This window comes from Capricornis sumatraensis, chromosome X (assembly GCF_032405125.1).
Source record: "Capricornis sumatraensis isolate serow.1 chromosome X, serow.2, whole genome shotgun sequence".
NCBI lineage: Eukaryota > Metazoa > Chordata > Mammalia > Artiodactyla > Bovidae > Capricornis > Capricornis sumatraensis.
In genome coordinates, this window is record NC_091092.1 from 145,362,921 (window position 1) to 145,387,049 (window position 24,129).

At 50.7% G+C, this 24,129-nt stretch overlaps 1 protein-coding gene across 1 annotated transcript in view; it reads left to right on the top strand.

Annotated features, from left to right (window-relative positions):
- PUDP (pseudouridine 5'-phosphatase) overlaps positions 1-24,129 on the top strand; it is a 64,124-nt gene that overhangs the window by 29,556 nt on the left and 10,439 nt on the right. Inside the window, exons 2-3 of the mRNA XM_068962616.1 lie at positions 1,463-1,681; positions 17,750-17,979. Coding sequence (XP_068818717.1) covers positions 1,463-1,681; positions 17,750-17,979 — 449 coding nt within the window. The remainder of the gene's footprint in view (positions 1-1,462; positions 1,682-17,749; positions 17,980-24,129) is intronic.

Consider the following 24,129-nt stretch of genomic DNA (forward strand, 5'->3'; position numbering starts at 1 on the left):
CTCTTACCGTGTTCCCCCCTTCCCCCACCATCTCCCCAAATCCAGCCCGTGGTAGAAAGGTGAGGACCCAGTTAGTTAAAGCACTGAAGATGAGTTTGTACTTGATACGCAGCTATACGGGGTTTTACCTTGAAAAGAGGAGAAAGCAAAGCCCTTCTGTGCTGCTCCTTGTCCAAGGCTGGGTCCTTCCGCCACGGGCCAAGAGTCCAGGGCCCGTTCCTAGGAAGCGGGCTGCAGGCAGGGAGGACCAACCAGAGCCGAGCGGGCGGGAAGGGCAGGTCAGCTGCCTGGAGATGCTGCCTTGGGCTGGAGTGGCTGGGGGTGGTCTTCGGCCCGAGCCCTTCACCGCAAAGTGTAGAATCCAGTTACCTTGCAGGGAACCGTGCTGCTACTGCTGCACGATCGGCGGGGGTGGGCAGCGGAAACGGAGAACACAGGACATGTGCCTTCCTCCTGGGAGCTGCAGGCCGGCATCTGTCCTCACGCAGAGGCTTCGTTCAGAGCTGCACCCGCGTCCGCACGCTCCCACGGGAGTGAGTGCAGGGGATGGAGTGATTGCAGGGCCCGCGGAGCACTCGGGCGGCCCCTTGCGGTGGAGGCCCTTCACACAGACTGCAGTGTGCGTACTCGCGGGTGCTCCGTCAGGACGCCAAGTCTAGGAGTGGTCAGGCCCAGCAGAACGTACCTGTCGACGGAAAAGAGGCTTGAACCATAATGCAGACATTTCGGGGCTTCCCTTGGTGGGTCAGCGGTTAAGAATCCGCCTGCAGTGTGGGAGACGAAGGTCCGATCCCTGGGTATGGAAGATCCCCTGCAGGAGGAAATGGCAACGGACTCCAGTGTTCTATTTTTTTAAATCGAGATAATTTATTTTTGTCTGTACTGCAGGCTTTTCTCTAGTTGCGGAGAGCGGGGGGCCTACTGTGTAGATGCGGTGTGTGGGCTTCTCACTGCCGCGGGGCTCTCTCAGCCGAGCACAGACTCTGAGCACGCAGGCTTCAGCAGTTGCGGCACAGGGCTCAGCAGTTACAGCTCCCGGGCTCTGGAGCCCAGTCTCGGTTAGTGGTGGCTCAGGGCTTCAGTGGCTCCGAGGTAGGTGAGATATTCCCGGATCGGGGATTGAACTCATGTCCCCTACATTGGCAGGCGGATTCTTTCACCACTGAGCCACCAGGGAGGCCGCCACTCCAGTATTGTTGCCTGGAGAATCCCACGGACAGAAGGGCCTGGCGGGCCACGGGCCACGGGAGCGCGGCATTGGACGCAGCTGTGCACAGACTTCCTTTCCCTCCCACCCTGTAAGGTTCCAGAGCAGCAGAGGGCAGGCCGCCGGGGCACCGTCTGGGCCTCTGAACCCGCCAGCGTTTCCCCTACGTCCACGGGCCCCCCAGAGAGCTGTGTGCTCCGAAGGCGGGCTCTGTGCGCGTTGAACACATCCCTCAACGCCGGTGTGTCTCCGCAGATACCGAGCGGCTCTACTCGGCCGTGTTTGAGGACATCTGCGGGCGCTACGGGAAGAAGTACAGCTGGGATGTGAAGTCGCTGGTGATGGGCAAGAAGGCGCTGGAGGCGGCCCAGCTGATCAGAGACACGCTGCAGCTCCCGATGTCCGCAGAGGAGCTGGTGGAGGTGAGCCAGGCCAAGCTGAAGGAGGTCTTCCCCACGGCCGCGCTCATGCCAGGTGAGGTTCCCGGAGCGCGCTTGGGGCTCTGAGCTGCGGGTCCCAGCCTGCTGGCGGGCACGCTAGCGTTCTCCTCTTCCCTGAGAACTCGTCGGAAGATCCCCTTCCTGGTAAGGCTCCGAGGGACTTGATAGAGATGTTGGAGGATGCTGGCACGTGCTGTGGGCTTTCCCGGGTGGCCCAGTGGAAGAGAACCCGCCCGCCAGTGCAGCGCACTCAGGTTCGGTCCTGGGGCGGGGAAGATCCCCTGGAGCGGGCGTGGCCACCCACTCCGGTGTTCTTGCCTGGAAAATTCCACGGACAGAGGAGCCTGGTGGGCTACAGTCCATGGGGTCAACAAAGAGTTGGATGTGACTCAAGACTAAAGGACGACAGCATCATGTGCTTGTCATTTTTAAGCTTTCTTAATATGTTCTTTTCGCGGATTCCTGAGATCCGGAAACATTTGCATTTTGTCTCAGTGTGATCTAGAGATCACATTCCTAAGAGAATTGCTTCCGATTTTCAAATAGGTGGCTTTTGCTTTTCACGATCTGATAGAGAATTCATGTTTCAGCAGCTATGCAAACTTGAACATGTTGATGATAGGCAAGCAGCTAAATCTCCCTAAAGAAGTTTAAAAAAAAAACTTATTTTAAAAAGTTAAAGGCATAATTCAGTTCTAACATGTCTGTTTGTGTGGCCTTTACTTGTTTTCGTTTGAGAGGAAAGACGACTTTCCTCCCCTGGGGCTTGTTAGCTGAAGATGGAACAACAGAACTGCCTGCTATTTCTTACTATAAGTGAGAAGGTCAAAAATGTTCTAGGTTACAGGGACAAAAATGGCTTAAAAATGGAGTGTTATTTTAAGATTCTTCTAGGAAGAAAGGGGAATGACTCAGTCTTTAGAATTCCTGGTGCTCAGGGAGAAAAAAGTTTACAGTCACAGCAGTAATTTTGGATTCAAAATGGTATCAACATGAGTCATGGTCATTTTTGAAACGTGTAATTATCTACATTTATCCATATATCCAGAGGGGCAGATTGAATATCCCGTGAAACTAGTGAACTTCCTGGAAAGGGCCCTGTTACTGCTGCCTGATGTTACAAAGAAGCCATGTGGGCTGTTCTTGGATTACACACACACGCACACAAACACACACACGTGTACATCACACATATGCATGAATGTCACACTCATTACACAGACACATGCAAACGTCACACACACAGACACGTCACACACATGCACAGGTATGTCACACATGTACATTATGTCATGGAAATGCACGTGAACACACACGTACCTCAGCATATGAGCACAAGCATCATGATACGTACTCCCTTCGCCAGCTGCCTTTCTGGGCGGCTTGCACACAGTGGAATGCTACCAAGCTTCAGTGACGGAAGCACAGCTATTAATGAATGTCACAGAAGTCCTTAGCCAAACGTTCACCATCTTACCCATTGTTAAGTGTGCCAGTTGAGCATTAAGAGTGTTCACATGGTTGTGTGACCAGCAACAGCATCCAGCTCTCTCAACTTTTCACCTTGGGGAGTTGAAACGCTGTCCCCAGTAGACCCTGACTTCCATCCCTTCCCCTGCCTCTCTCTCCAGCTCCAGGGACCTACCCTTCTGCTTTCTGTCTCGGTGAGTTTGAACTGCTCTAGGTATCTCACGTGGCACTAGTGTTCAACAGCCACCTACCAGTGCAGGAGACACGGGTTCAGTCTGTGGGTTGGGAGGATCTCCTGGAGAAGGAGACGGCAGCCCCACTGCAGTGTCCTTGCCTGGAGAATCCTGTGGACCGAGGAGCCTGGCGGGCTGCAGTCCGCGGGCTCACAGAGTCAGAGCTGCCTGAGTGAGCACACGCTCACAGATACTCATGCAGTGTTTGTCCTTCTGTGGCCAACCTCGAGGTGCACCAGTGCTTTCATTGCACATGTTGCCAAATGTGACACGGTTCTCTCCCTGTGAAGACACATCATACTCCATTGTATGGATGGACCTCAGTTTACTTACCTGTTCATCCGTCGATAAATACTTGGGTTGCTTCTGCCTCTTGGCTACTGTGAAAACCACTTTTGTGAACGTGTGTATAGAAATACCTCTTCAAGACCTTGCTTCTGTTTGTTTATGTTTTTGGGTACAGTCCCAGAAGTGCAGTTATTGAATTATAAGGTGAGTCTCTTTGTAGTGTTTTGAGGGCCCCCCTGACTGTTTTCTATACCGGCCGTGCTATTTTATTTTCCCTCCAGCAGTCCACAAGGGTTTGAGTTTCTCCACATTTTCACCAACTCTGGTTATTTTCTCTCTTTTTAATAGTAACCATCCTAATGTGTGTGAAGCCATTATCTCTTGGTTTTGAATTTGTTGAATAATTAATGACATAGAACGTTGTTTCTTGCTGTTAGCCATTTGTGTATCTTCTTTGGAGAAATGTTTATTCAAGTCCTTTGCCCATTTTTTGATTTTTTTTTTTTTTCCTGTTGAGTTCTAGGAATTCTTCATATAATAAATTCTGAAAACAAACCACTTATGAGCCACATGGTTTGCAGATATTTCCTTCCATTTCGAAGGTTGCGTCTTCACTCTGTTGAGTGTGTCCCTTGATACCCAGAACTTTTTAAGTTTGATGCACTCCCATTGACTATTTCTGTTCTTGCTTGCGTTTTTAGTGTCATAGCCAAGAGTTAAAAAAAAAAGATCCTGTGTTATAATGCTTTCTTTCTGTTTTCTCTTAGGAATTTTGTAGTTTTAGCTCTTACTTTTAGGCCTTTAATCCATCTTATATGAGTTTTTGTATATCGTATAAGAGTCCAGCCTTGTTCTTTCCACGTGAATATCCATGTTCCCAAACACACTTTGTTGAAGAGACCGTCCTTTTCCCCGTTGAGTAGTCTTGGGAGCCTTGTTGAAGATCCTCTGGGTGTTATATGTGTGAAGAGTTATTTCCAGGCTCTCTATTCTACTCCATTGGTCTATATGTCTGTCTTTATGTCAGCACCAAACTGTTTTGATTACCATATGCTTTGTAATATGTTTTGAAACCTGGAAGTGTGAGATTCTCCAAGTTTGTTCTTCTTTTCCAAGATAGTGTATGACTGTTCCGGTTCCACTGAGAGTCCATATAAACATTGGCATTGATTTCTGTATTTCAGCAAAAAGTGCCCTTGGGGTTTTGGTATGGATTACTCTGAATCTGTAGACCACTTTGGGTACTGTGGGCGCTGTAAAGGTGAGCAGATCTTCCGGCCCATGAACCTGGGATGGCTTTCCATTTATTTGTGTCTGCTTTAGTTTCTTCCAGCAGTATTTTGTAGTTTCAGCATTACAGGTCTTTCACCTTCTTTTATTTCTCTTTGACGCAGTTGTCAGTGGGTTTATTTAAATGTTCTTTTCAGATTTTTTCATTGTTTACTGTGTGGAAATACAGCTGAATTTTGCATGTTGATTTTTGTCTTCTGCAGTGTTGCTGAAGTTTATTAATAGTGCTAATAGTCTTATGTAAATATGTGGAATCTTTAGAGTTTTCTATGTCTAAGATCATTTCATGTGCAAACAGACGGCTTCATTTCTTCCTTTCTGATGTGGATGTCTTTTATTTCTCTTTCTTGCCTAGTTGCTCCAGCTAGAACTTAGTGCTGTGTGAAATAAAAGTGACAAGAGAAGGCATTGTTTTCTTGTTCCTGATCACAGAAAAAGTGTTCAGCCTTTTAACATCGGGTATGATGTTAGCTATGGAATTTTCATACATGGCTTTTATTATGTTGAGGTACTTTTCTTCTATTCCTAGTTTGAGTGTTTATATCATGAAAGGGTGTTGAGTTTTTTCCAGATCTTTCTGCTGCATCAGTTTGAGGTGATCCTTTGCGTTTTGTTCTTCATTTCGTTAATACGGTGTGTCACGTTGATTTTTGTATGTTGAACCATCCTCGAGACCCCAGAAATAAATCCCTCTTCTTCACAGTGTAGAAGAATCCTCTTAATGTGCTATTTAAATAAGTTTGCTGGTATCTTGTTGAGTGTGTTTGCCTCAGTTTTTTTGTCATTTCTTTGTTTGGCTTTGGTGCCAGGGTAATGCTGGCCTGATGGGATGAGTTTGGGACTATATCATCGTCTTTGAATTGTGGGGAAGAGTTTGAGTACTACTGGTGGTAATTCTTTACAGCCTGGTGGAATTCTCCGGTGAATCCATTTGGTCCTGTTTTCCTTGTCGGACGGCTTCTGACTACTGAATTAATCTCCGTAATACTTAGAGGTTTGAACACACTTGCTTTTTGCTTTGATCTCGATAGCTTGTATATTTCTGGCAATTCATCTGTTTCTTCCAGGCTGTTCAGTGTGTTTGCGTACAGGTTTTCACATTATTCTCTTTGAATCCCTTTTATTTTTGTGCCGTTGGTTTTAATGTACTTGCTTTCATTTCTGATTGTATTTATAAGCCTGTTTTTTTTTTTTTCTTCAGTAATCCAGCTAAGTCTATATTGTTCATATTTGACATGGAGTCTCTTGCATTGTTTATCATATAAAGCACCCTTGATGGTTTAGACATGCAAATATCCTCTTTCTTCTTTATCCACCCAAGCCTTTCAAGTGGTTTTCCTTCCAGAATTTTTGTGGTTTTTTTTCTAAGATATACTTGAGACATGATGATAGTTGTTTAGGCACTAAGCTGTATCCGACTCTTGGATAACCACGTGGCTTATAACCCACTGGGCTCCTCTGTCGATGGGCCTTCCCAGGCAGGAGCACTGGAGTGGGCTGCCGTTTCCTTCTCCAGGGGACCTTCCCAACCCAGGGATCCAATCCGTGTCTCCTGCTTGGCAGGCAGGTTCTTTCCTTGAGCCGCTAGGGAAGCCCACACTTGAGATATATTCTACTCCAATTCCAAGAAAATGATGTCTTCTGTGGCTAGCCTGGTAGTTCAGCTGGAATGATGCTTTATGCAGCTAGCCTGGCAGTTCGGCTGGAATGCCAGCAGGTCTATGTTATGAAGTCTACTTGGTGATCCAGTCCATGTAGTGTCCTTGTCTTGGCTTTCCCAGTGACCAGATATTATTTAAGTGATACCTCATCCTGGGTAATCACTGAAGAGAACTGAACCCCAAAACCAGCTCCAGCGTAGAAATGAGACAAATGCTCTTTCTTGACAGTTTAGTCCTGCTAAAGTCGCCCGGAAGACTCTTCTTTGTCTCTGCATACATCACATGCCAGTCACAGACACAGTAAGGACAGAGATCTAGTTTCTACTCAGAAAGATGTGCTGCACCCCCGAGTTGCCATCTGTGCCGCCTCCCTCCCATCCCCTCTTTTATGCGAGCCAAAGCTGAGCCCCACCGGAAAGGCAGCCTCCCGGCCCGGGAGTCCAGGGAGTGGTGACAGTGGCCAGGAGCAGTGACCGCTGCCCTCTGTCCAGATCCAGGTGTTCCCCTTGTCCCCTGGCCGCTTTGACTCCATCATGCAGCTCAGGATGGTAGAAGTGGAGCCCTTGACTCCCGGTTCTCTTCCCTCTGCAGGTGTTTTCTGGGGGGGGGGGGGGGGGTGCGTTTCCGGCTAGGGGAAGGCTCCTTGAGCCCATGAGAGGAAGGAACTTGTCTGTAGAGAGGGCGTATTATGAATTCCACGTCCTTCACTGTGGAGAGGGAAATGGCAGCCCACTCCAGCATCCTTGCCTAGAGAATCCCCACGGACAGGCGGGGTATAGTCCATGGGGTCGCAGAGAGTCCTACACGACTGAGCGACTCACGCAGACGTCCTTCATTCTGACGACGCAGCCCTGCCTTCAGGTGAGCGCTGTGGCCGGGGAGGGCCTTAGTGCGGAAGGGAGGGCAGGTTGCCCGGGAAACAGGCCCCGCCATAATGATGCTGCCATAGTGATGCGGGAGCTCTGCCTGGGCTGTCACCAGGGTGACCAGCCCCTGATGATGAGGTGGGGGTGGCTGTGCTTGGGTCCCACCTCACAGAGGGTTGGGCTGGCCCGTGCAGCTTGGAGGCCAGGCATGAGTGACTTGATTCCCTTCTCATGAGCTGTGGACACCTCTCTTTAAAATCGGCCGTGGATGTTCTAGGAAGGAAATACATTTTTTTTAACTTTTTATTTTCTATTGACGTATAGCTGATTAACACTGTTGTGATAGTTTCAGGTGGACAGTGAAGGCACTCAGCTGTACATGTACATGCCCCCAAACTCCCCTCCCATCCAGGCTGCCACATGACATGGAGCAGAGTTCCCTGTGCTGTCCAGCAGGTCCTTGCTGGTTCTCCATGTTAAACACAGCAGTGTGTCCGTGTCCATCCCAGACTCCCTGCCTGTCCCTTCCTCCATCCTTCCCCCTGGGAACGATCAGGTTATTACAGAGTATTGAGCAGAGTTCCCTGTGCTGGACAGCAGGTCCTTGCTGGTTCTCTGTGTTAAATACAGCAGTGTGTCCATGTCCATCCCAAACTCCCTGACTATCGCTTCCCCTATCCTTCCCCCTGGTGACCATAAGGTTATTACAGAGTATTGAGCAGAGTGCCCTGTGCTGGACAGGAGGTCCTTTGCCGGGGTCCAGCCCTGGTGGATCCAGGGAATTCGAAGGGTGGACAGCGTTGGCGTGAGAAAAACTTATTTATTGATTGATATAAGATTAGATTAGGAAGAAATAGTGTAGTAGGAAGATTAAGTGGAGAGAAGAGGCTGATTAACTTGAGTTAAGTGGAAAACCAATAAAGTTCCAGACAAGGAGCTTGCACCATCTACATTAGGCCGCCGGTGCCCGTTTGAATATCGGAGAGTGCCCCGCCTTGGGCTGTCTCTCTTATGGATCTTAAAAGCCGGGACAAATAAGTAGACATAGTGAGCCTCCATGCCCCAGATGGGAATTCAGCCTGAAATTAGAGTAAAGAGGAGACACGGGGGAAACCAGTCCAAGCAACTGGCTCTCCTTCTATTGTCCTTCAAGGCCTTTTATACTTTTAATTATACATAGAGATCAATGGGTAATACAAAATTATGTAGCGTTTGCAGCCCAGATTCTTTCTGTATATTTTTTGTATACAAAAGGTCTCAGGTGATTTACATTATCTTCTGGCCAGGAGGCTTGTTAACACTTTTTTGGCTCTTTTTCTTAATGAATGTTAATCTCGTTTCCCCTAACTGTTTTTCTTTAATCTGCATTTCCTTAAAGTGCTAAAGTTACATCTCTATAGAACAAAGGCACAGTGGGTTATAACAAAGAAGGTACTTAACTCAAAGATCTAATGTTGCTAATACCAGGTCTACTACTTGTTTTTCTATATACCAACTATATCTAAAAATAAAGGATATGAAAATTTGGCAGCAAGTATTGACTCAACAAATGAAACTTTTAATCAGTCCTATTCTAATGATTTTGACTCTTCAGAAGCCCCTACATTCCTAGGATGTTTTAAGCTTCCTGAGCCTCCTGCAGTCAGGAGGCCTCAAACAATCACATGCACAGCTGTACAAGTCCTACAGGCAGGCTAGAAAGCCATCAGAGGGATATATGGATTGAAACACTCTTTCAAATGCAGGAGACTAAAGCCCTGAATTGACTTTTTCCAGAGAATGTCAGAAGAGTGGAAAAGCAGAGCACAAAACCCGGCAGATTTTTGTTGGGGTACATGCTTAGGAATTTCCAGAGGGGCCCCTGCAGTCTGAGCATGCCTTGCGTATGTCACCTTCCTTCCTCATGACCTTGTCACGGGTGGGATTCTTCACACTGGCTCCCGGCAGTCCTTGTTGGTTCTCCGTGTTAAATACAGCAGTGTGTCCGTGTCCATCCCAGACTCCCTGACTGTCCCTTCCCCCATCCTTCCCCCTGGTGACCATAAGGTTATTACAGAGGATTGAGCAGAATTCCCTGTGCTGGACAGCAGGCCCTTGCTGGTTCTCCATGTTAAATACAGCAGTGTGTCCATGTCCATCCCAGACTCCCTGACTGTCCCTTCCTGCCATCAGGACGGAAGTACTTTGGTCCAGTATGTCGTGAAAGCATTTGCCACATTCCTTAGTGATGAAACATAGAATGTAAGTCAGCCACAGTTCTAATTATTTTCTGAGAATAGACATCTTCTTAACTGTGGCTAAAGTTTTTGACCAAAAAGAAAAAAAAGAAAGAAATACTGAAATGTATGTGGTTTTAATAGGAAAAATTTTGACATGGAATGTAAGAAAACTGTCAGAACAGTGTTCCCCATGAAGGGTACTGGTACCCTCCAGTGTATTTTTTTTAATTATTGTTTTGTAATTTAAAAAATTATCTCTTTAGTTTTGGCTACGCTAGGTCTTCGTTGCTGCGTGTGGGCTTTGCCTAGCGGAGGCTGCTGATTGTGGTGTGTGAGATTCTCACTGCGGTGTGGCTTCTCTTGTTGAGAACGAGCTCTACGACTTTGTTGTCCTACAGCCTGTGGGGTCTTTCTTCCCCAGCCAGGGTGGAACCCCTGACCCCTGCATCGGCAGGCGGGTTTGTCACCCCTGGACCACCAGGAAAGTCCACCTCCACCCGTGTTGTGAAGCAGATTGCTTCAGGCACGGGTTCTTGGAGATGAATGACGGTAATGTGTTTTGGCATCATTTAAGCAGGAGTGAGTTGGTTTGGAAGGCCAGTAAATAAAGTTGGTGGTTTTTAATGGTGTGAAACCCCCGAGAAGGTCTCCCGTTGCCATGGCTCTTTGCTTTTCCTGCTCTTTTTCCCTGGGGGTGGGGGTTGGGGGGATTTCCCACAGAAAACCCCAGGACGTGACTTCGGGGCCCGTGGAGGGGTCGAGGACAAGGCCCTGCCCAGGACTGCTGGCCTGGGTGCACTGCCCCATGACACGGGCCCCTCGGGAGCGCATGTCCACCTCCACCGTGGAGTGCCGCCTGGGTGTTGCCTGTGGGGACAGGTCCCAGTTGGAGACAGGCCTGACCCGGACAGGTCCTCGCCAGGGCTCGGAAGTCACTCATGCCAGGACAGGCTCGGGATTCAGTCACACTCCTCTCGGGAGTGCCCTGAAGACTACAGCGCAGCCGCCCAGCAGGCAGCCCTTTCCCTGGGGGGCGCCCTGGGCCCAATCCGCTCGGGCCCGTTTCTTCTTGGCCAGGCACCTGAGCCTCATGTCTGTTTCCACCCGTCTGCCTTTGGCTCTTCTGTTTTGTTCTTCATCTGTCTTACGCCTGAGGTCCCCCGTGGCCGTCAGCCAGCGTGACCATCTCCCGCCACCCCACTTTGTGAATACGCCTTCCACCACCCTGGCCAGAAGGCACTCACGTTCTCAGGGTCCCGCTGTAACTGCCTTCTTCCTTTACCTAACCCTTATGTGCAGCTGCTGCTGAGTGGGTGCTCAGGGAGACTCAAAAGAAACATCTCCTCCTCCACGCAGTCCACAATCAGGGTAGGACACGTGCATCTCAGTTCAGTCCAGTCACTCAGTCCTGTCCGACTCTGTGACCCCATGGACTGCGGCACGCCAGGCCTCCCTGTCCATCACCATCTCCCTGAGCTTGCTCAAACTCATGTCCATCCAGTCGTGGAGCTGACTAAAATGTCTTCATCTTTTTTTCTTATATACAAATAAATTTCAGGTCTTATAAGATCAGTTCAGTTCAGTTGCTCAGTCATGTCTGACTCTTTCTTAAACCACACACTGTATAGTCCTTGGAATTCTCCAGGCCGGAATACTAGAGTGGGTAGCTGTTCCCTTCTCCAGGGAATCTTCCCAACCCAGGGATCAAACCCAGGTTTCCCACACTGCAGGCGGACTCTTTACCAGCTGAGCCACCAGGGAAGCCCCATTACTTACTGTTTAACAGGGATTCCCGGGTGGTGCTAGTGGTAAAGAACCTTCCTGCCAGATGCGATCCCTGGGTCGGGAAGATCCCCTGGAGGAGGGAATGGCAATCCACTCCAGTATTCTTGCCTGGAGAATCCCACGGACAGAGGAGCCTGGCAGGCTACAGTCCACAGGATCAGAAAGAGTCAGGACTGAATTGGCTGAGCACGCACACGCTGTTTAGCCATTCAGGGTGCCTTCTTCCAGACCATTTCTTAGGATACCTCTGAGATGCATATATACATACACACACATCCCTTAAAGGAATTTAAAAAAAATTCACCAACATCCAAAGCAAGTAAACAGTTGATACATAGAATGAAAATCCTGAAATTTTAAAATTACATTGCTTGGCCATTTTTATAGGAAGAGACAGGTGTTAAGCAAGTGAGAACTTTTTTTTTTTTTTTTGGCTTGTATATGAACAGAGAACTTGGCAGGCCACAGGTTTATAATCAAAAGAAAAGTAGGGAGGAGGAGAAGACCACCTTTTTCCTCATTCTTGAGTCGATGTCACGCTTCCATTGTCAGCTCCTCCTCTGCGTTGGCAGGGGAGTTTTCTTACTTGCATGGTCAAGCGATCTCTCAGAGGTGTTTTCTCATGTGTGCAGAGCGTGACTCAGTCACTGAGCTCACCAGGCGGGGTGTGGGTCTCACAGCACCATCCTTTTATTGTTTAGGGGCCAGTTTCCTGCTTCCCTTGCATGGTTTTGTTGCTGAGCTCCGATCCTCTGGCTACCTGATGCAAAAAACTGACTCACTGGAAAAGACCCTGAGGTGGGAAAGATTGAAGGTGGGAGGAGAAGCGGATGACAGAGGGTGAGATGGTTGGATGGCATCACCGACTTGACAGACATGAGTCTGAGTAAACTCCAGGAGTTGGTGATGGACAAGGAGGCCTGGCCTGTTGTGGTCCACAGGGTCGCAAAGAGTCGGACACAACTGAGTGACTGAACTGAATGAAGCCTGCTTGGTTTTGTGGTTAAGCAGCTCTCCTTTCTTGAGTGATCATTTAACTTACGGGGTCTCCCATATTTTTTCTGCTTGCCATCCCCTAGTGGGGCTAACTGTCTGATCTCCTGCTTTGTCCCTTCACTCTGTCCCCATCATCGGGAGCGCTGCTTTGAGAACCTGCTCCTGTAGGTCACAGCCCCTTCATACCTCCTGGCCGTCATTCCAGAGGAGAGACCTGGTCTCGGGGTCCGAGTGGCAGCTGGAGATTCCGGGGGCCTCTCCCTGCTGCTGCCGAGAGCTGGTCCTCCCCTGGTGTTCCTGTGTGTGTCTGTGTGTCTCCTCTTTCTTTCCTGAGCTCTGTGCTTGATGGCTAACAGTTGGTCAACACGTTGCCAGCACATGTTCATGTTTGCAGTCATGAACTGTGACCTCTTCTCATACTCACAGCCCCCTGTTTCTAGTCTTCACCACGAGCTTTCCTACGTTGGGTCCGTTTCATCAGTTTCCTGTGGCTGATGTACCCAATGACCACAGACCGTAGAAAGTCACGCTGTCACAGTCCTGGAGCCTGGGAGGCTGAGGTCACGGTGTGGGCAGGGCCACAGTCCCTCCAGAGATGCCAGGGAGGGGCCTTCCTGCGTCTTCCGGCTTCTGGGGGCTCCAGGCATCTGTCCCTGGGCTGGGGGCCACCTCCCTCCCGTCTCCGCCCCCGCCTTCACGTGGCTTCTCCTCTGTGTCCGTGTCTCTCTCCTTCTGTGTCTTATAGGGAGCGTATCATGGGGTTCAGGGCCACCCTCAACCAGATGACCTCATTTCAGAGTCCTTTACGTCACATCTGAAAGATCTGGTTTTCAAGTCAAGTCCTGTTCTGAGGTCAAGGTGTCCCAGGGCTGAGGTTCCTCCAGAGGCTCCAGGGGAGGGTCCTCCCCCCTCTTCCAGCCTCTGGGGGCTCCAGGCATCCATCCCTGGACTGGGGGCCGCCTCCCTCTGTCTCCACATGGCTTTTCCTCTGCCTGTTGCCCCTTCTCTTGTGGGGACACCAGTTACTAAGGGCCCCGGTTGCTGTTACAAATGTCTGTGGGTCTCTCCGAGTTCATGTAGTTGAAGTCCCCACCTGCAGTGTTACTGTATTTGGAGGTGACGTGATTGTGGGGTGGTGAGATTGTCAAGGTGGCACCCCAGGAATGGGATTAGCGCCCTTCTGCGAGAGGCCCCTCAGAGCTCGCTCCTCCCCCCCACGGCCCCCCACATCAGGACAAGGGGAAGGTGGCTGTGAGCCAGGAAGAGGGCCCACTCAGGAGACCCTGGGTATGTGGGCACCTTGGTCTTGATCGCAGCCTGCAGAACTGTGAGAAGCAGATTTCCGTGTTTACACACCAGCCAGGCCGGTGGGGCTGCGTGACAACAGCTGGAGCAGAGGGAGGCAAACGACACTGGGTTGAGCGTGCACGCGTGCATTGCTCAGGCGCATACAGCTCTCCTTTTTTGACCCTCATGGACCGTAGCCCTCCAGGCTCCTCTGTTCATGGGACTCTCCAGGCAGGAATAATGCAATGGGTTGGCATTTTCTTCTCAGGGGAATCTTCCCTACCCAGGGATCCAACCTGAATCTTCTGTGTCTCCTGCGTTGGCAGGCAGATTCTTTACCGCCAAGCCAACTGGGAAGTGCCACTGGGCTTAGGGCTGACCCTAAATTCATGCTGATCTCATTCTGAAGGCCCTTCATCACCTCTGCACAGACCCTCCTCGTCCCAGGTCAGTTCACGGTCAGAAACCCTGGGGATGAGGACCTCACCTCTGCACAGCCCCACGTCCCAGGTCAGTTTACGGTCAGAAACCCCAGGGGTGAGGACCTTCACCTTGCACAGACCCTCATGTGCCAGATGAGTTAACAGTCAGAAACCCCAGGGGTGAGGACCCTCACCTCTGCTCAGACCCTCATGTCCCAGGTCAGTTCATGGTCAGAAACCCCAGGGGTGAGGACCCTCACCTCTGCACAGACCCTCGTCCCAGGTCAGCTCACAGTGAGAAACCCCAGGGGTGAGAGGTGAGCTGAGCCCGTCCCTGAGTGGTGTCATCTCCCCACCCTGGGTCCTCTCCACTCCCGGCCACAATGTGTCTCTGGGTTCAGGGTGAAGTGTTAAAAGGACGCCTGAGCTAGCCGGGCGGCTGCTGGATACGGCCCCCCAGCACCTGAGTTCCAGGGCAGCAGCTGAAAGATCCCGTGTCCCCTGTCGACCTTGTCTGCACGCTTCCGTGTGCAGACCCACTTCAGGCAGGCTCCGTTTCTCTCCTCACCAGCCCAAGGCCTCTCGGATGAAGTCAGATGGAAACACTCACCTCTTAGCATGGGTGATCCTCCACACGTCTCTTCTTTCCTTCCCTGTAGATCAGTCCTGAGAGTGCCCATTCTTTGTAGCAAGAGCGATCTGTCTGTGCCTGGCCCTGAAACCCACTTGAGCACCCCGAGACTACCAGCTGTCTGCTGGCTGGGGTTCATTTATGTACCTAGTTAATGAGCTTCTGTGCAGGACAGAAGTCCCGTCAGGTTTCTAGTCTTTTACTTCACAGAGAGACTAAGAAAAAGTCAGCATACGGTATTTAAAGGACACAAAAGTTTTTGAAGGAATCGGGCAGTCGTATGTTCACATCAGGAGACTTGAATGACTGATGAGTAACCTGCACTTGATGGATTGGCAGCAACCATGGCTGCTACCATCTGGTGGGGCCCTGCCTTGCTGTGTGCGCTTTTACGGGTGGGATGTTTTACAGGCGTCCCCTCACAGCGTCACCACCTGGAACGCTAATCGTTGCTATATCCCAGGACAGAACCGAGCCCCAGAGATGGAGTCTGCTTGCCACAGGCTGTGGTCAGCCTTCCTGTCTCTGGGCTCATGTTTGTATCCATCTCGGACATCTTCACGGAGCTCATCTGATTTAAAAGGGGTCATTCCCGGACTCCCCTGGGGTTCCAGTGGTGAGGAATTCACCTTCCAGGGGCCCTGGGTTTGCTCCCTGGTCTGGGAAGTAAGTTCCCACACGCCATGGGCCAACTAAACCTGCGCATCGCAGCTAGGGAGGAAGCCTGCACACTGCAGTGGAGATCCTGTGTGCCATGAGTAAGACCCGATACAGCCAAAAATAAATACATACGTAAAAGCAACAAATCTTAAAAAAAAAAAGTTTAACAGTCATCCAAAAACTTTTTCTTTCATTCCGCTATGGATAAAAATAGGCTTGCTGGTGTGTATTTATTTTGATATAGTATTGTCCCGTTATGTTAGTGCATTACAAAATATTCACAGAACTGGAAATATTTAAAGTATAAGCTAAAAATGAGGTCAACTATATTTAAATTTTTATAATCAGTAGCATCAGAGGACTCTTCCAGCAAAATTTTCTTTTTCCAGTAGGTTTTAGAGGAAGCATATATTTCAGTATGCTCCCGTATTTTTCAGTATGTTGGTTTACTCTTGGCTCATACAACGTGAACCTTTTGTTTTAGATGCAAGTCATGTTGATACTCAGCTTTAATCACCGTATCCAGACCGAGGTGATTATCGGATGTATACTTGTCATAGGCACGCTTTCATCCTTTTAATTCACCAATTCCATGAAGGCTTTTTATGGAAATTTGGCTAATGTAATTCTACATATTGGTCATTAGTTGTTGCAAGCTAATTAAATAGTGTGGCTTTTTAATATTTTCAAGTAACAGGTTCGAACCCCATAGCAACTCTTCAAGTAGGATACTTTCATAGTGGTTGTAAGTTGGGTTAAGTGTGTGTGTTCACAAGACATACGGGTCTGTAGTTTTTTGTATGCTTTTCTCCAGCTTCCATATCAGAAAAGTGCCAGTCTCAAAAAAACGGGTTGGGAAATAAGTGTTCCCTGTGATTTTCTGAGGTTTCTTTAGAATTGGCATTGTTTCTTTCTGGGGTGTTTGGTAAGTTCACCAGCGAGGGTGTGCGGTGCCAGGTCCGGGATGGTTCTTAGCTACAGGTTCAGTCTCTTTCCTGTGGATCTAGGGCTAGTTACATTATCGCTGTGTTCCTGAGTGAGCTGTGAAAGAACTCTTCCAAAGAACTTCTTTCTCTTCAAGAAGAACTCGTCCGTGTCCTCTACGTTGTCAGATTTATTGGCGGCTCCCCGGGTTTGCTCTGATGGTAGTAGAGCTTCAGTGGCTCAGTTGTGTGCCACTCTTTGAGACCTCAGGGACTGTGGCCCACCAGGCGATTTCTCTGTCCATGGGATTTCCCAGGCAAGAAGACCGCAGCGCGTTACTATGCTCCTCCCCCAGGGAATCTTCCCAACCCAGGGATCGAACCAGCATCTCCTGCAATGCAGGTGGATTCTTTTATTTTTATTTTTTAATTTATTATTTTTAATTGAAGGATAATTGCTTTACAGTATTGTTTTCATTCCCACCTTACGTCAACATGAATCAGGTGTACGTGTGTCCCTGGCTCTTGAACCCCCTGCCGCCTCCCCACTCCCACCCTGTCCTCCCCTCCAGGTTGTCAGAGAGCCCCAGTTTGAGCCCTGGGAGTCGCACAGAGAGTTCCCTGGCTGTCTTGTCTTACACACGGCAATGTGTGTGTGTCCATGCTGCCCTCTCCATTTGCCCTCTCCTTCCTCCACTGTGTCCACGAGCCTGTTCTGTGTCTGTATCTGCACTGCTGCCCTGCAGGTAGGCTCATCAGCACCGTTTTTCTAGAGCCCACGTATATGTGATAATATACGGTGAGCACCGTCTTTCTAGAGCCCACATACCTGTGTTAGTATGCGGTAATGGTGTTTCGGTTTGTGACTTAACTTCACTCTGTGTAAAAGACTCCAGGTTCATCCACCTCATCAGAACTGACTAAAATGTGTTCCCTTTTATGGCTGAGTAATATTCCACTGTATACATGTACCATGGTTTCTTTATCCATTCACCTGTGGATGGACATCTAGGTTGCTTCCACGTCCTAGCTATCATATGTAGATTTGTTCAGGTGGATTCTTTACCTGCTCAGCCGTCAGGGAGGCCCTTGCTCTGTCCAGCGTGGCAAGCAGCGCACCAGCCATCCCAGTAGTCACCTCTGACCCTCTGGGAAAGGCCATCGCCGAGCCCTGAACTGCTTTTCCATGTCGGTGCTGAGTGGAGATGTCCCCGTGCTGACACCCCCACCCTGTGAGGATAGCGGTGAGATCAGACGAGGCCGCAGGCTGGGGGGAACGGGGCTGGCCCAGGGTCGCCCCCGAGGCCTGCACCCGCCCCCCACCCCATCCCTGATGGTCCCCCTTCCTCCACCCCCCACCCCCCCTCCCAGGCGTGGAGAAGCTGATCCGCCATCTGCGGAAGCACGATGTACCCTGTGCCGTGGCCACCAGCTCGGGGACGGCGTCCTTCCAGCTGAAGACCAGCCGCCACCAGGACTTCTTCGACCTCTTCCACCACGTGGTGCTGGGCGACGACCCCGAGGTGCGGAGTGGGAAGCCCGAGCCCGACATCTTCCTGGCCTGTGCACGCCGCTTTTCTCCGGCTCCTCCCGCCGACAAGGTACGCAGCGCAGCTGGGAACGGGGGAGACACCCAGTGCTGGTCGGGGGCTCTCCGTGTCCACGTGGACGGCTGCTGCGCAGCTCCTGAGACTCGAGGTGAGGGCACTGCGGGCAGCGGGAGCGCTGTGCCTGGTCCTTCACTTCGTGGGGGGCAGCACAGTCTGCCCCGAGACTCCTGGCTGGAGAGACCCACAGGACGGAACCGCCCGCCGGGGGGGGGGGGCGCGGGGGGGGGTGTCCCAGAGCGTCTAGAGCTGACCAAGCGCAGCTTACGGGCACCGAGTGGGAAAGAGGGGACTTTGGAGACAATGGGACTCCTATGTCCTCGTTTGTGACGCGCAGACCCGGACACGACCGTGCAGTGCGGTTCGGCGATTCTGACATCGGTCAACCACCCTCGCCGCTGCTCTGCCTGCGAGCTTCTTCGTGATACTTGGTCACTGCCGAGCTGGTGCGCGCGAGGGCGCTTGGTTTCCACTGAGCGGCCGCCAGGCTTCTATGTGTTTTTCCCGCTGGAAAGGACCGCCAGGGGAGCTCCACCTGCATCACGCAGGGTCCCCCGTGGGGAGGGGAGGAAGTGTCTGAGCCTGGGAGAGGCTGACGGTGAGCAGTGGTGCCTTGTGGCGCACCGGGGCTGCTGAGGTGCGGGGCGGAGCCTCGGCTGTCCGCAGGTGCGGATTCCGGAGCCTCTGGGGGCTTCTCCAGAGGCGTGGCTCCTGGTGACCCCAGGGTGTCCCCGCCAGGCAGGGCGCGTCTCCATCGGGGGTGATGGCGTCAATCAGGTGCCTTGTGGGGAACCTGTTCAGGGAAGAGCGTTTCCCTGGAAGGTCGTCTCACCGTTGTGGCCTCTCACTAACCAGTGAGGCGATGATGGGACCCAGCCTGGGGCCACAGAAATCAGAACCTCAGGACTGTTACTCCAAAACCGGCCTCCAGAGGCAGCTGAGGTGAGGGAGCGTTCTTGAATGACCTGCTTTGGGGGTTCAGGACCTGACTTGCTGCATTTAGCTTATAAGGACAATCGAAATACAGAACCACCACCACCAACCCCACCCCCTGCCTGCCCCACCGCAGCCTATGCCTGATCTCAGACCCGCACTGGGTCTCCCACGATTCAATATACCTACGCCAGGAGCTCCCTGGAGTCAGTACAGACCCCGGGTTAGGGGCTCAGCCCCCAGGGACGGCCCCCACTTCACACGCCAGCCACCAGTGGAGGCATCCTGGCTAGTCACACTTCTCCCCGGCCGAGCACAAGCTTGGGGATCCCACAGAGCCCCTCTACCCCAGCAGTTGTAATTGGCTAGAGTGACTGAGAAGTCAGGAATGCGCTGTGCTCGCCTTCACTGGCTTACCTTAGGGATGCAACTGCCCTGGCAGCCCAGTGGCCCAGACTCCGGGCTCTCAGTGCAGGGGCCTGGGTTCTACCCCTGGTCAGGGGACTAGATCCCCCGTCGCCGTAAGTAGGAGTCTGCATGCCACAGCTAAAGAGCGAAGATTCTGCCTGCCACAGCTAAGACGTAGTGCAGCCGAATACATGCATATAAATACAGCCCAGGAACCCTGCAGCGGAAGAGCTGTGTGGGCTGAGGGGTGGGTGGCTGGGCTGCTGGAGCGCTCAGGCCCACTCGGGTGCGCCGGCCTCCAGCACCCGCCTGTCTTCAGCGCCAAGGGCCTGCTTGTCTTCCAGGGGTCTTTGTGGAGGCTCCATTGCCGGCGGTTAATTCACTGGCTATTGGTAAATAAATGCATCCTTTGCTGGCCCTGGAGATGAGGGGGTGGGCTACAAGTGGCATCCCTCTAATCAGCCTTGGGGTGGGACACAACCAGGAGCCCATCAACAATCCCCCCCCCCCCCCAAACACACACACACACCGCGCATCCTGCGTCCATCTAGGGACCAGGATACTCAGGCATGCTTGAAAGGGGATTAGTATGAATGACGCGGAAAATGGGCTCACTGCCCGGGAGGTGGTAAGGGTTTTAGGAGCTCTGTGCGGGAAAGTTAAAGTGAGGCTTCCCTGTTGGCTCAGACAGTAAAGAATCTGCCTGCCACGCAGGAGACCTGGGCTCCATCCGTGGGTCAGGGAGAGTCCCCTGGAGAAGGGGCTGGCTACCCACTCCCCACTCCAGTATTCTGGCCTGGAGAATCCCATGAACAGAGAAGCCTGGCAGATACCAGGGGCAAAGACCAAAATTTTTTTCTTTTTTTACATTGCAGCCATAAGCATCATTGAGTGTCAGTGAGGGACAATGATTTCCATACATGGCGAGTTCAACTCAGTAGTGGATGCAGCCCAGCCGCTAAGCCGCAGAGTTGGAGCTGAAGCCGCAGGGCTGATGGGGCAAGGGCTGGGGGCCGAGCGGCTCTGCTTCTTACATCAGGATGTGTGCGTGTCCGCGGGCTCAGTGACCCGCTACAGGTTCCACACAGATGGGTTCTTTTCCCTAAGAGCTGGCCCCCCTCCTGCCCCACTTAATATCGACCCCTTCAGGTGATAATGCGGCTTCTAGAAGGGCCACCTCCTGTATCCACTGCAGGTTGCTGTTGATCAGCCTGGCGCAGCGAGGCGCACCCCTGCCCCCGAGGCAGACTGGTTCCTCCCGGGAGGCTCCCAGCAGAAGCACTGTCTTCCAGCCCATCCTGGCAGCTGAGAGGACAGTATGCTGGACCATCACCTCCTGAATTGTGTGGACGTGCGAGTTCAAAGAGGAGGCCGTTGCCCGCCTGCCTCCACCTCCAGGCAGCCCTTCCTTTGCTGGGCACCCTGTTCATGGAAACACGGTGTTTGCAGGTTTGTCAGTGTGTGCGCAGGCAGCGACAAGGAGACCATGTTGCTGGCTTTGCGTGAGGACAGTTGCAGCGAAACCATGGATGGTGGGGGTGGAGGGTGGGCAGGGGTTGGGGCTCCAGCCTGCATGGCAGGAGTTTCCCTTGGTGAGGCACCAGGCTGGAGCTCGAACGGCCCTGTTGTCCGCCGTGACGGCGTTCATTTCAGATGCGTCAAAGGAAGCTGAGCGAGCGCGTGGCCTGGGCCTAACCCAGCTCTTCTGGTGGCTCTGCCAGTTGCCCTCGTTCCGCACCCACGTCTATTCATGCAGGTGTTTTTGTCTTGTAGAGGGAAACCTTTCTTGTCCCGTCTCCTAGACAATTATAGCTAAGGCATTTGGGATTTCCCCTGGTGACGTGCTTCTTGTGGTAAGAAGGGCCGTGCTGACAGGCTCCTGGTTGTGCCGCGCTCTGCAGCCCGATCATTCTGTGCTTGAGTTTGTCTCCGGAATACAGGGGCTTCCCAGGTGGCTCAGTGGTAAGGACCCTGCCTGTCAATGCAGGAGATGTAAGATTGATTCCTGGATCCGGAAGATCCCAGGGAGAAGGGCCTGGCCACCCACTGCAGTACTTTTGCTTAGGAAATCCCATGGCCAGAGGAGCCTGGCAGGCTGCAGTCCATGGGGTCGGAGAGCTGCACATGACTGAGTGACTTAGCACCCGAATCCAGGAAGCGGGTGCAGAGAGGCCGTGGAGACACGACAGAGCTCTTAGGGCGCGTCCTGCTGCTCTGCCTCTGACGCAGTGCAGGTGCCAGCGCGTGGGGGTGGTGAGCCTCACAGTTCAAGGGCGTGCCACGCGATTAGTAAGTCCCTGCAGAGAGCCACGGTGCCAGCGCGAATTGACGGTGGTGTGCACATCACCTAATGAACTCGGTGCCTCAGTACTAATAGGGAAGCAGGAGAGCACAGGTGGTATAAGAGGGGGGGTTGCGTTCACACACTGGTCACAGTCTTACTAGGAGGAAGTGCCTCACAGGGCTAGTGTTCATTGTTTTCACTCTTTCCTCCCAAGCTGTCTGGGTATCATCCTTCTGTGCGTAAAAAATGTAGTAATAACCAGGTCCTGGTGGCATGTTCTGGGACCTTTTCCTGTACACTCTTAGGTTTGCCGTCGGGGGTGTGTCACTTAAATGGACAGAAGACGTTAGCAAGAGAAAATACAGATTTCTCTCTGCATAAGAAGAAGGCACTGCACAGGAGATAGGATTCAAGGAGGCATTTAGAAGCTGGGGTTTATATACCATCGTAAGAGGGCTTGGGGAGAAAAAGAGGGGCACTTCCGGGAGAACAGATATCTTTCAGGAACATAAATGGGCTCTTAGGAGAACGGATGGGAGATACAGTCCTTGTATGGCAAAGTCTGTTTGGGTGATTTCTTACCCAGGTGCTGACCTGTGCAGACTCCGTTTAGTCATAAAAGTCATTGTTCCTGGGTTGTGAAAATCCTAAGGAGAGGCTTTATGGCAGTGGCATTTCTTTTTCTTTATATATATATTTTATTGAGGTATAGTTGGCTTACAATGTTTCAGGGGCACAGTGAGGTGACTAAGTTATACATATATACATATGTATTATTTTTCAGGTTATTTTCCATTGCAGGTTATTATAAGATGTTGACTTTAGTTGCTTGTGCTATACAACCTGTGTTGCCTGTTGCCTGTGTACTTGATTTAAAAATTAGAAATCTAGCACTCTATTCATACTAAGTCAAACGAGTGGAATTGAAATGTCAAATTTTTCAATTAGGCCAAAATTCCCAAGTTTTCTACAATATATATTGTATTTATATACTAGTATATTGTATTTATTGTATTATAATACACTATTTATATATGTGTATACTGAAGCTTTTCTACTATGCTTGATAAAAACTTGAGAAAGAACATCAAAAGAAAAAGAGAGATGGAGAAATTGGAAAACATAAAAAATGAAATAGCACTGAATGTGAAACAGAAAAAGTGAAACAAACTGGGTAAAAGTATAAGATCATCATATAGTCCAGTTGTTTGCAAACATGGCAGCTCACCAGAAACAGATCTGGAGCTTTGGAGAAAAGCAAGCAATACCTGGGCATTTGTATTTTTTAAAAAATTCTAATTTAATTCTGACAGCCATATGCATTTTAAAAAGCGATTACAGGTTTTTCGATTAAATGGTTTTTTGTGATACAGTTTTGGTGATACAGAAACGTATTATTTTCCTGTTGACCGATGATGAGACAGTGGTGTTAAGTGAGTAATAGTTATGTAATCGCAATAGTGAAAGATGTTTATCAGTTTTCACAGTCAGTAGCCAAACAAAAAAATAAATAAAGATCATTACAGTTGCAAGTCATAATGGGAAGACGATTAACCTGACAATATAAAGTAATTACATACAGTCTGGGGGGAGTGATGTAGAAAGTGGGGGTGGACACACGCACTCAAGAAGCCCCTCGAGTGTAGGCATTCAGCACCTTTGATGCCTCCAAGCGCCCCTTCACCTCCACGGAATGGAGCAAGCGCAACCGATGCACCTGTTTTCATGCGCCCGGCAAGTCTGTGTCTTTTGGTTGGAACGTAGCTCAGTTTGTGAAGAATCTGCCTGCAATGCAGGAGACCCTAGATCGAATCCTGGGTCAGGAAAATCTGCTAGAGAAGGGATAGGCTACCCACTCCAGCTTCCCTGGTGGCTCAGCTCGTAGAGTCTGCCTGCAGTGCACGAGACCTGGGTTCAGTCTCTGGGTTGGGAAGATCCCCTGGAGAAGGGAAAGGCTACCAACTCCAGGATTCTGGCCTGGAGAATCCCACGGACCGTATAGTCCATGAGGTCGCAGAGTTGGACATGACTGAGCGACTTTTCACTTTTCACCTGGTGCGTTTAGTTCATTTACATTTAAGCTAATTTCACTTTTCACTTGGTGCATTTAATTCATTTACACTTAAGGTAATTATTGAAATACATGATCCCGTTACCACTTTCTTAATTGTGTAGGGTTTATTTTCTGTAGGTCTTCTCTACGCAGGAAACACAAGAGAAGGAATGGATGTACTGATTTTTTAAAAATCTTTTGCGCTCGTGGCATGGGGTATGGGATCTTAGTTCCCCCACCAGCGATGGAACCTATGCTCCGAGTATCAGTACCAGTGCACCACTAGGGAAGTCTCTGTGCAATTGAATTTTTCAGGGAGCCTTCGAGGGCTTGGTAAAGCCCATTCAGATGGTAAAGAGTCTGCCGGCAATATAGGAGACCCAGGTATGATCCCTGTGTTGGGAAGATCCCCTGGAGGAGGAAATGGCAGCCCACTCCAGTATTCTTGCCTGGAGAATCCTTTGGA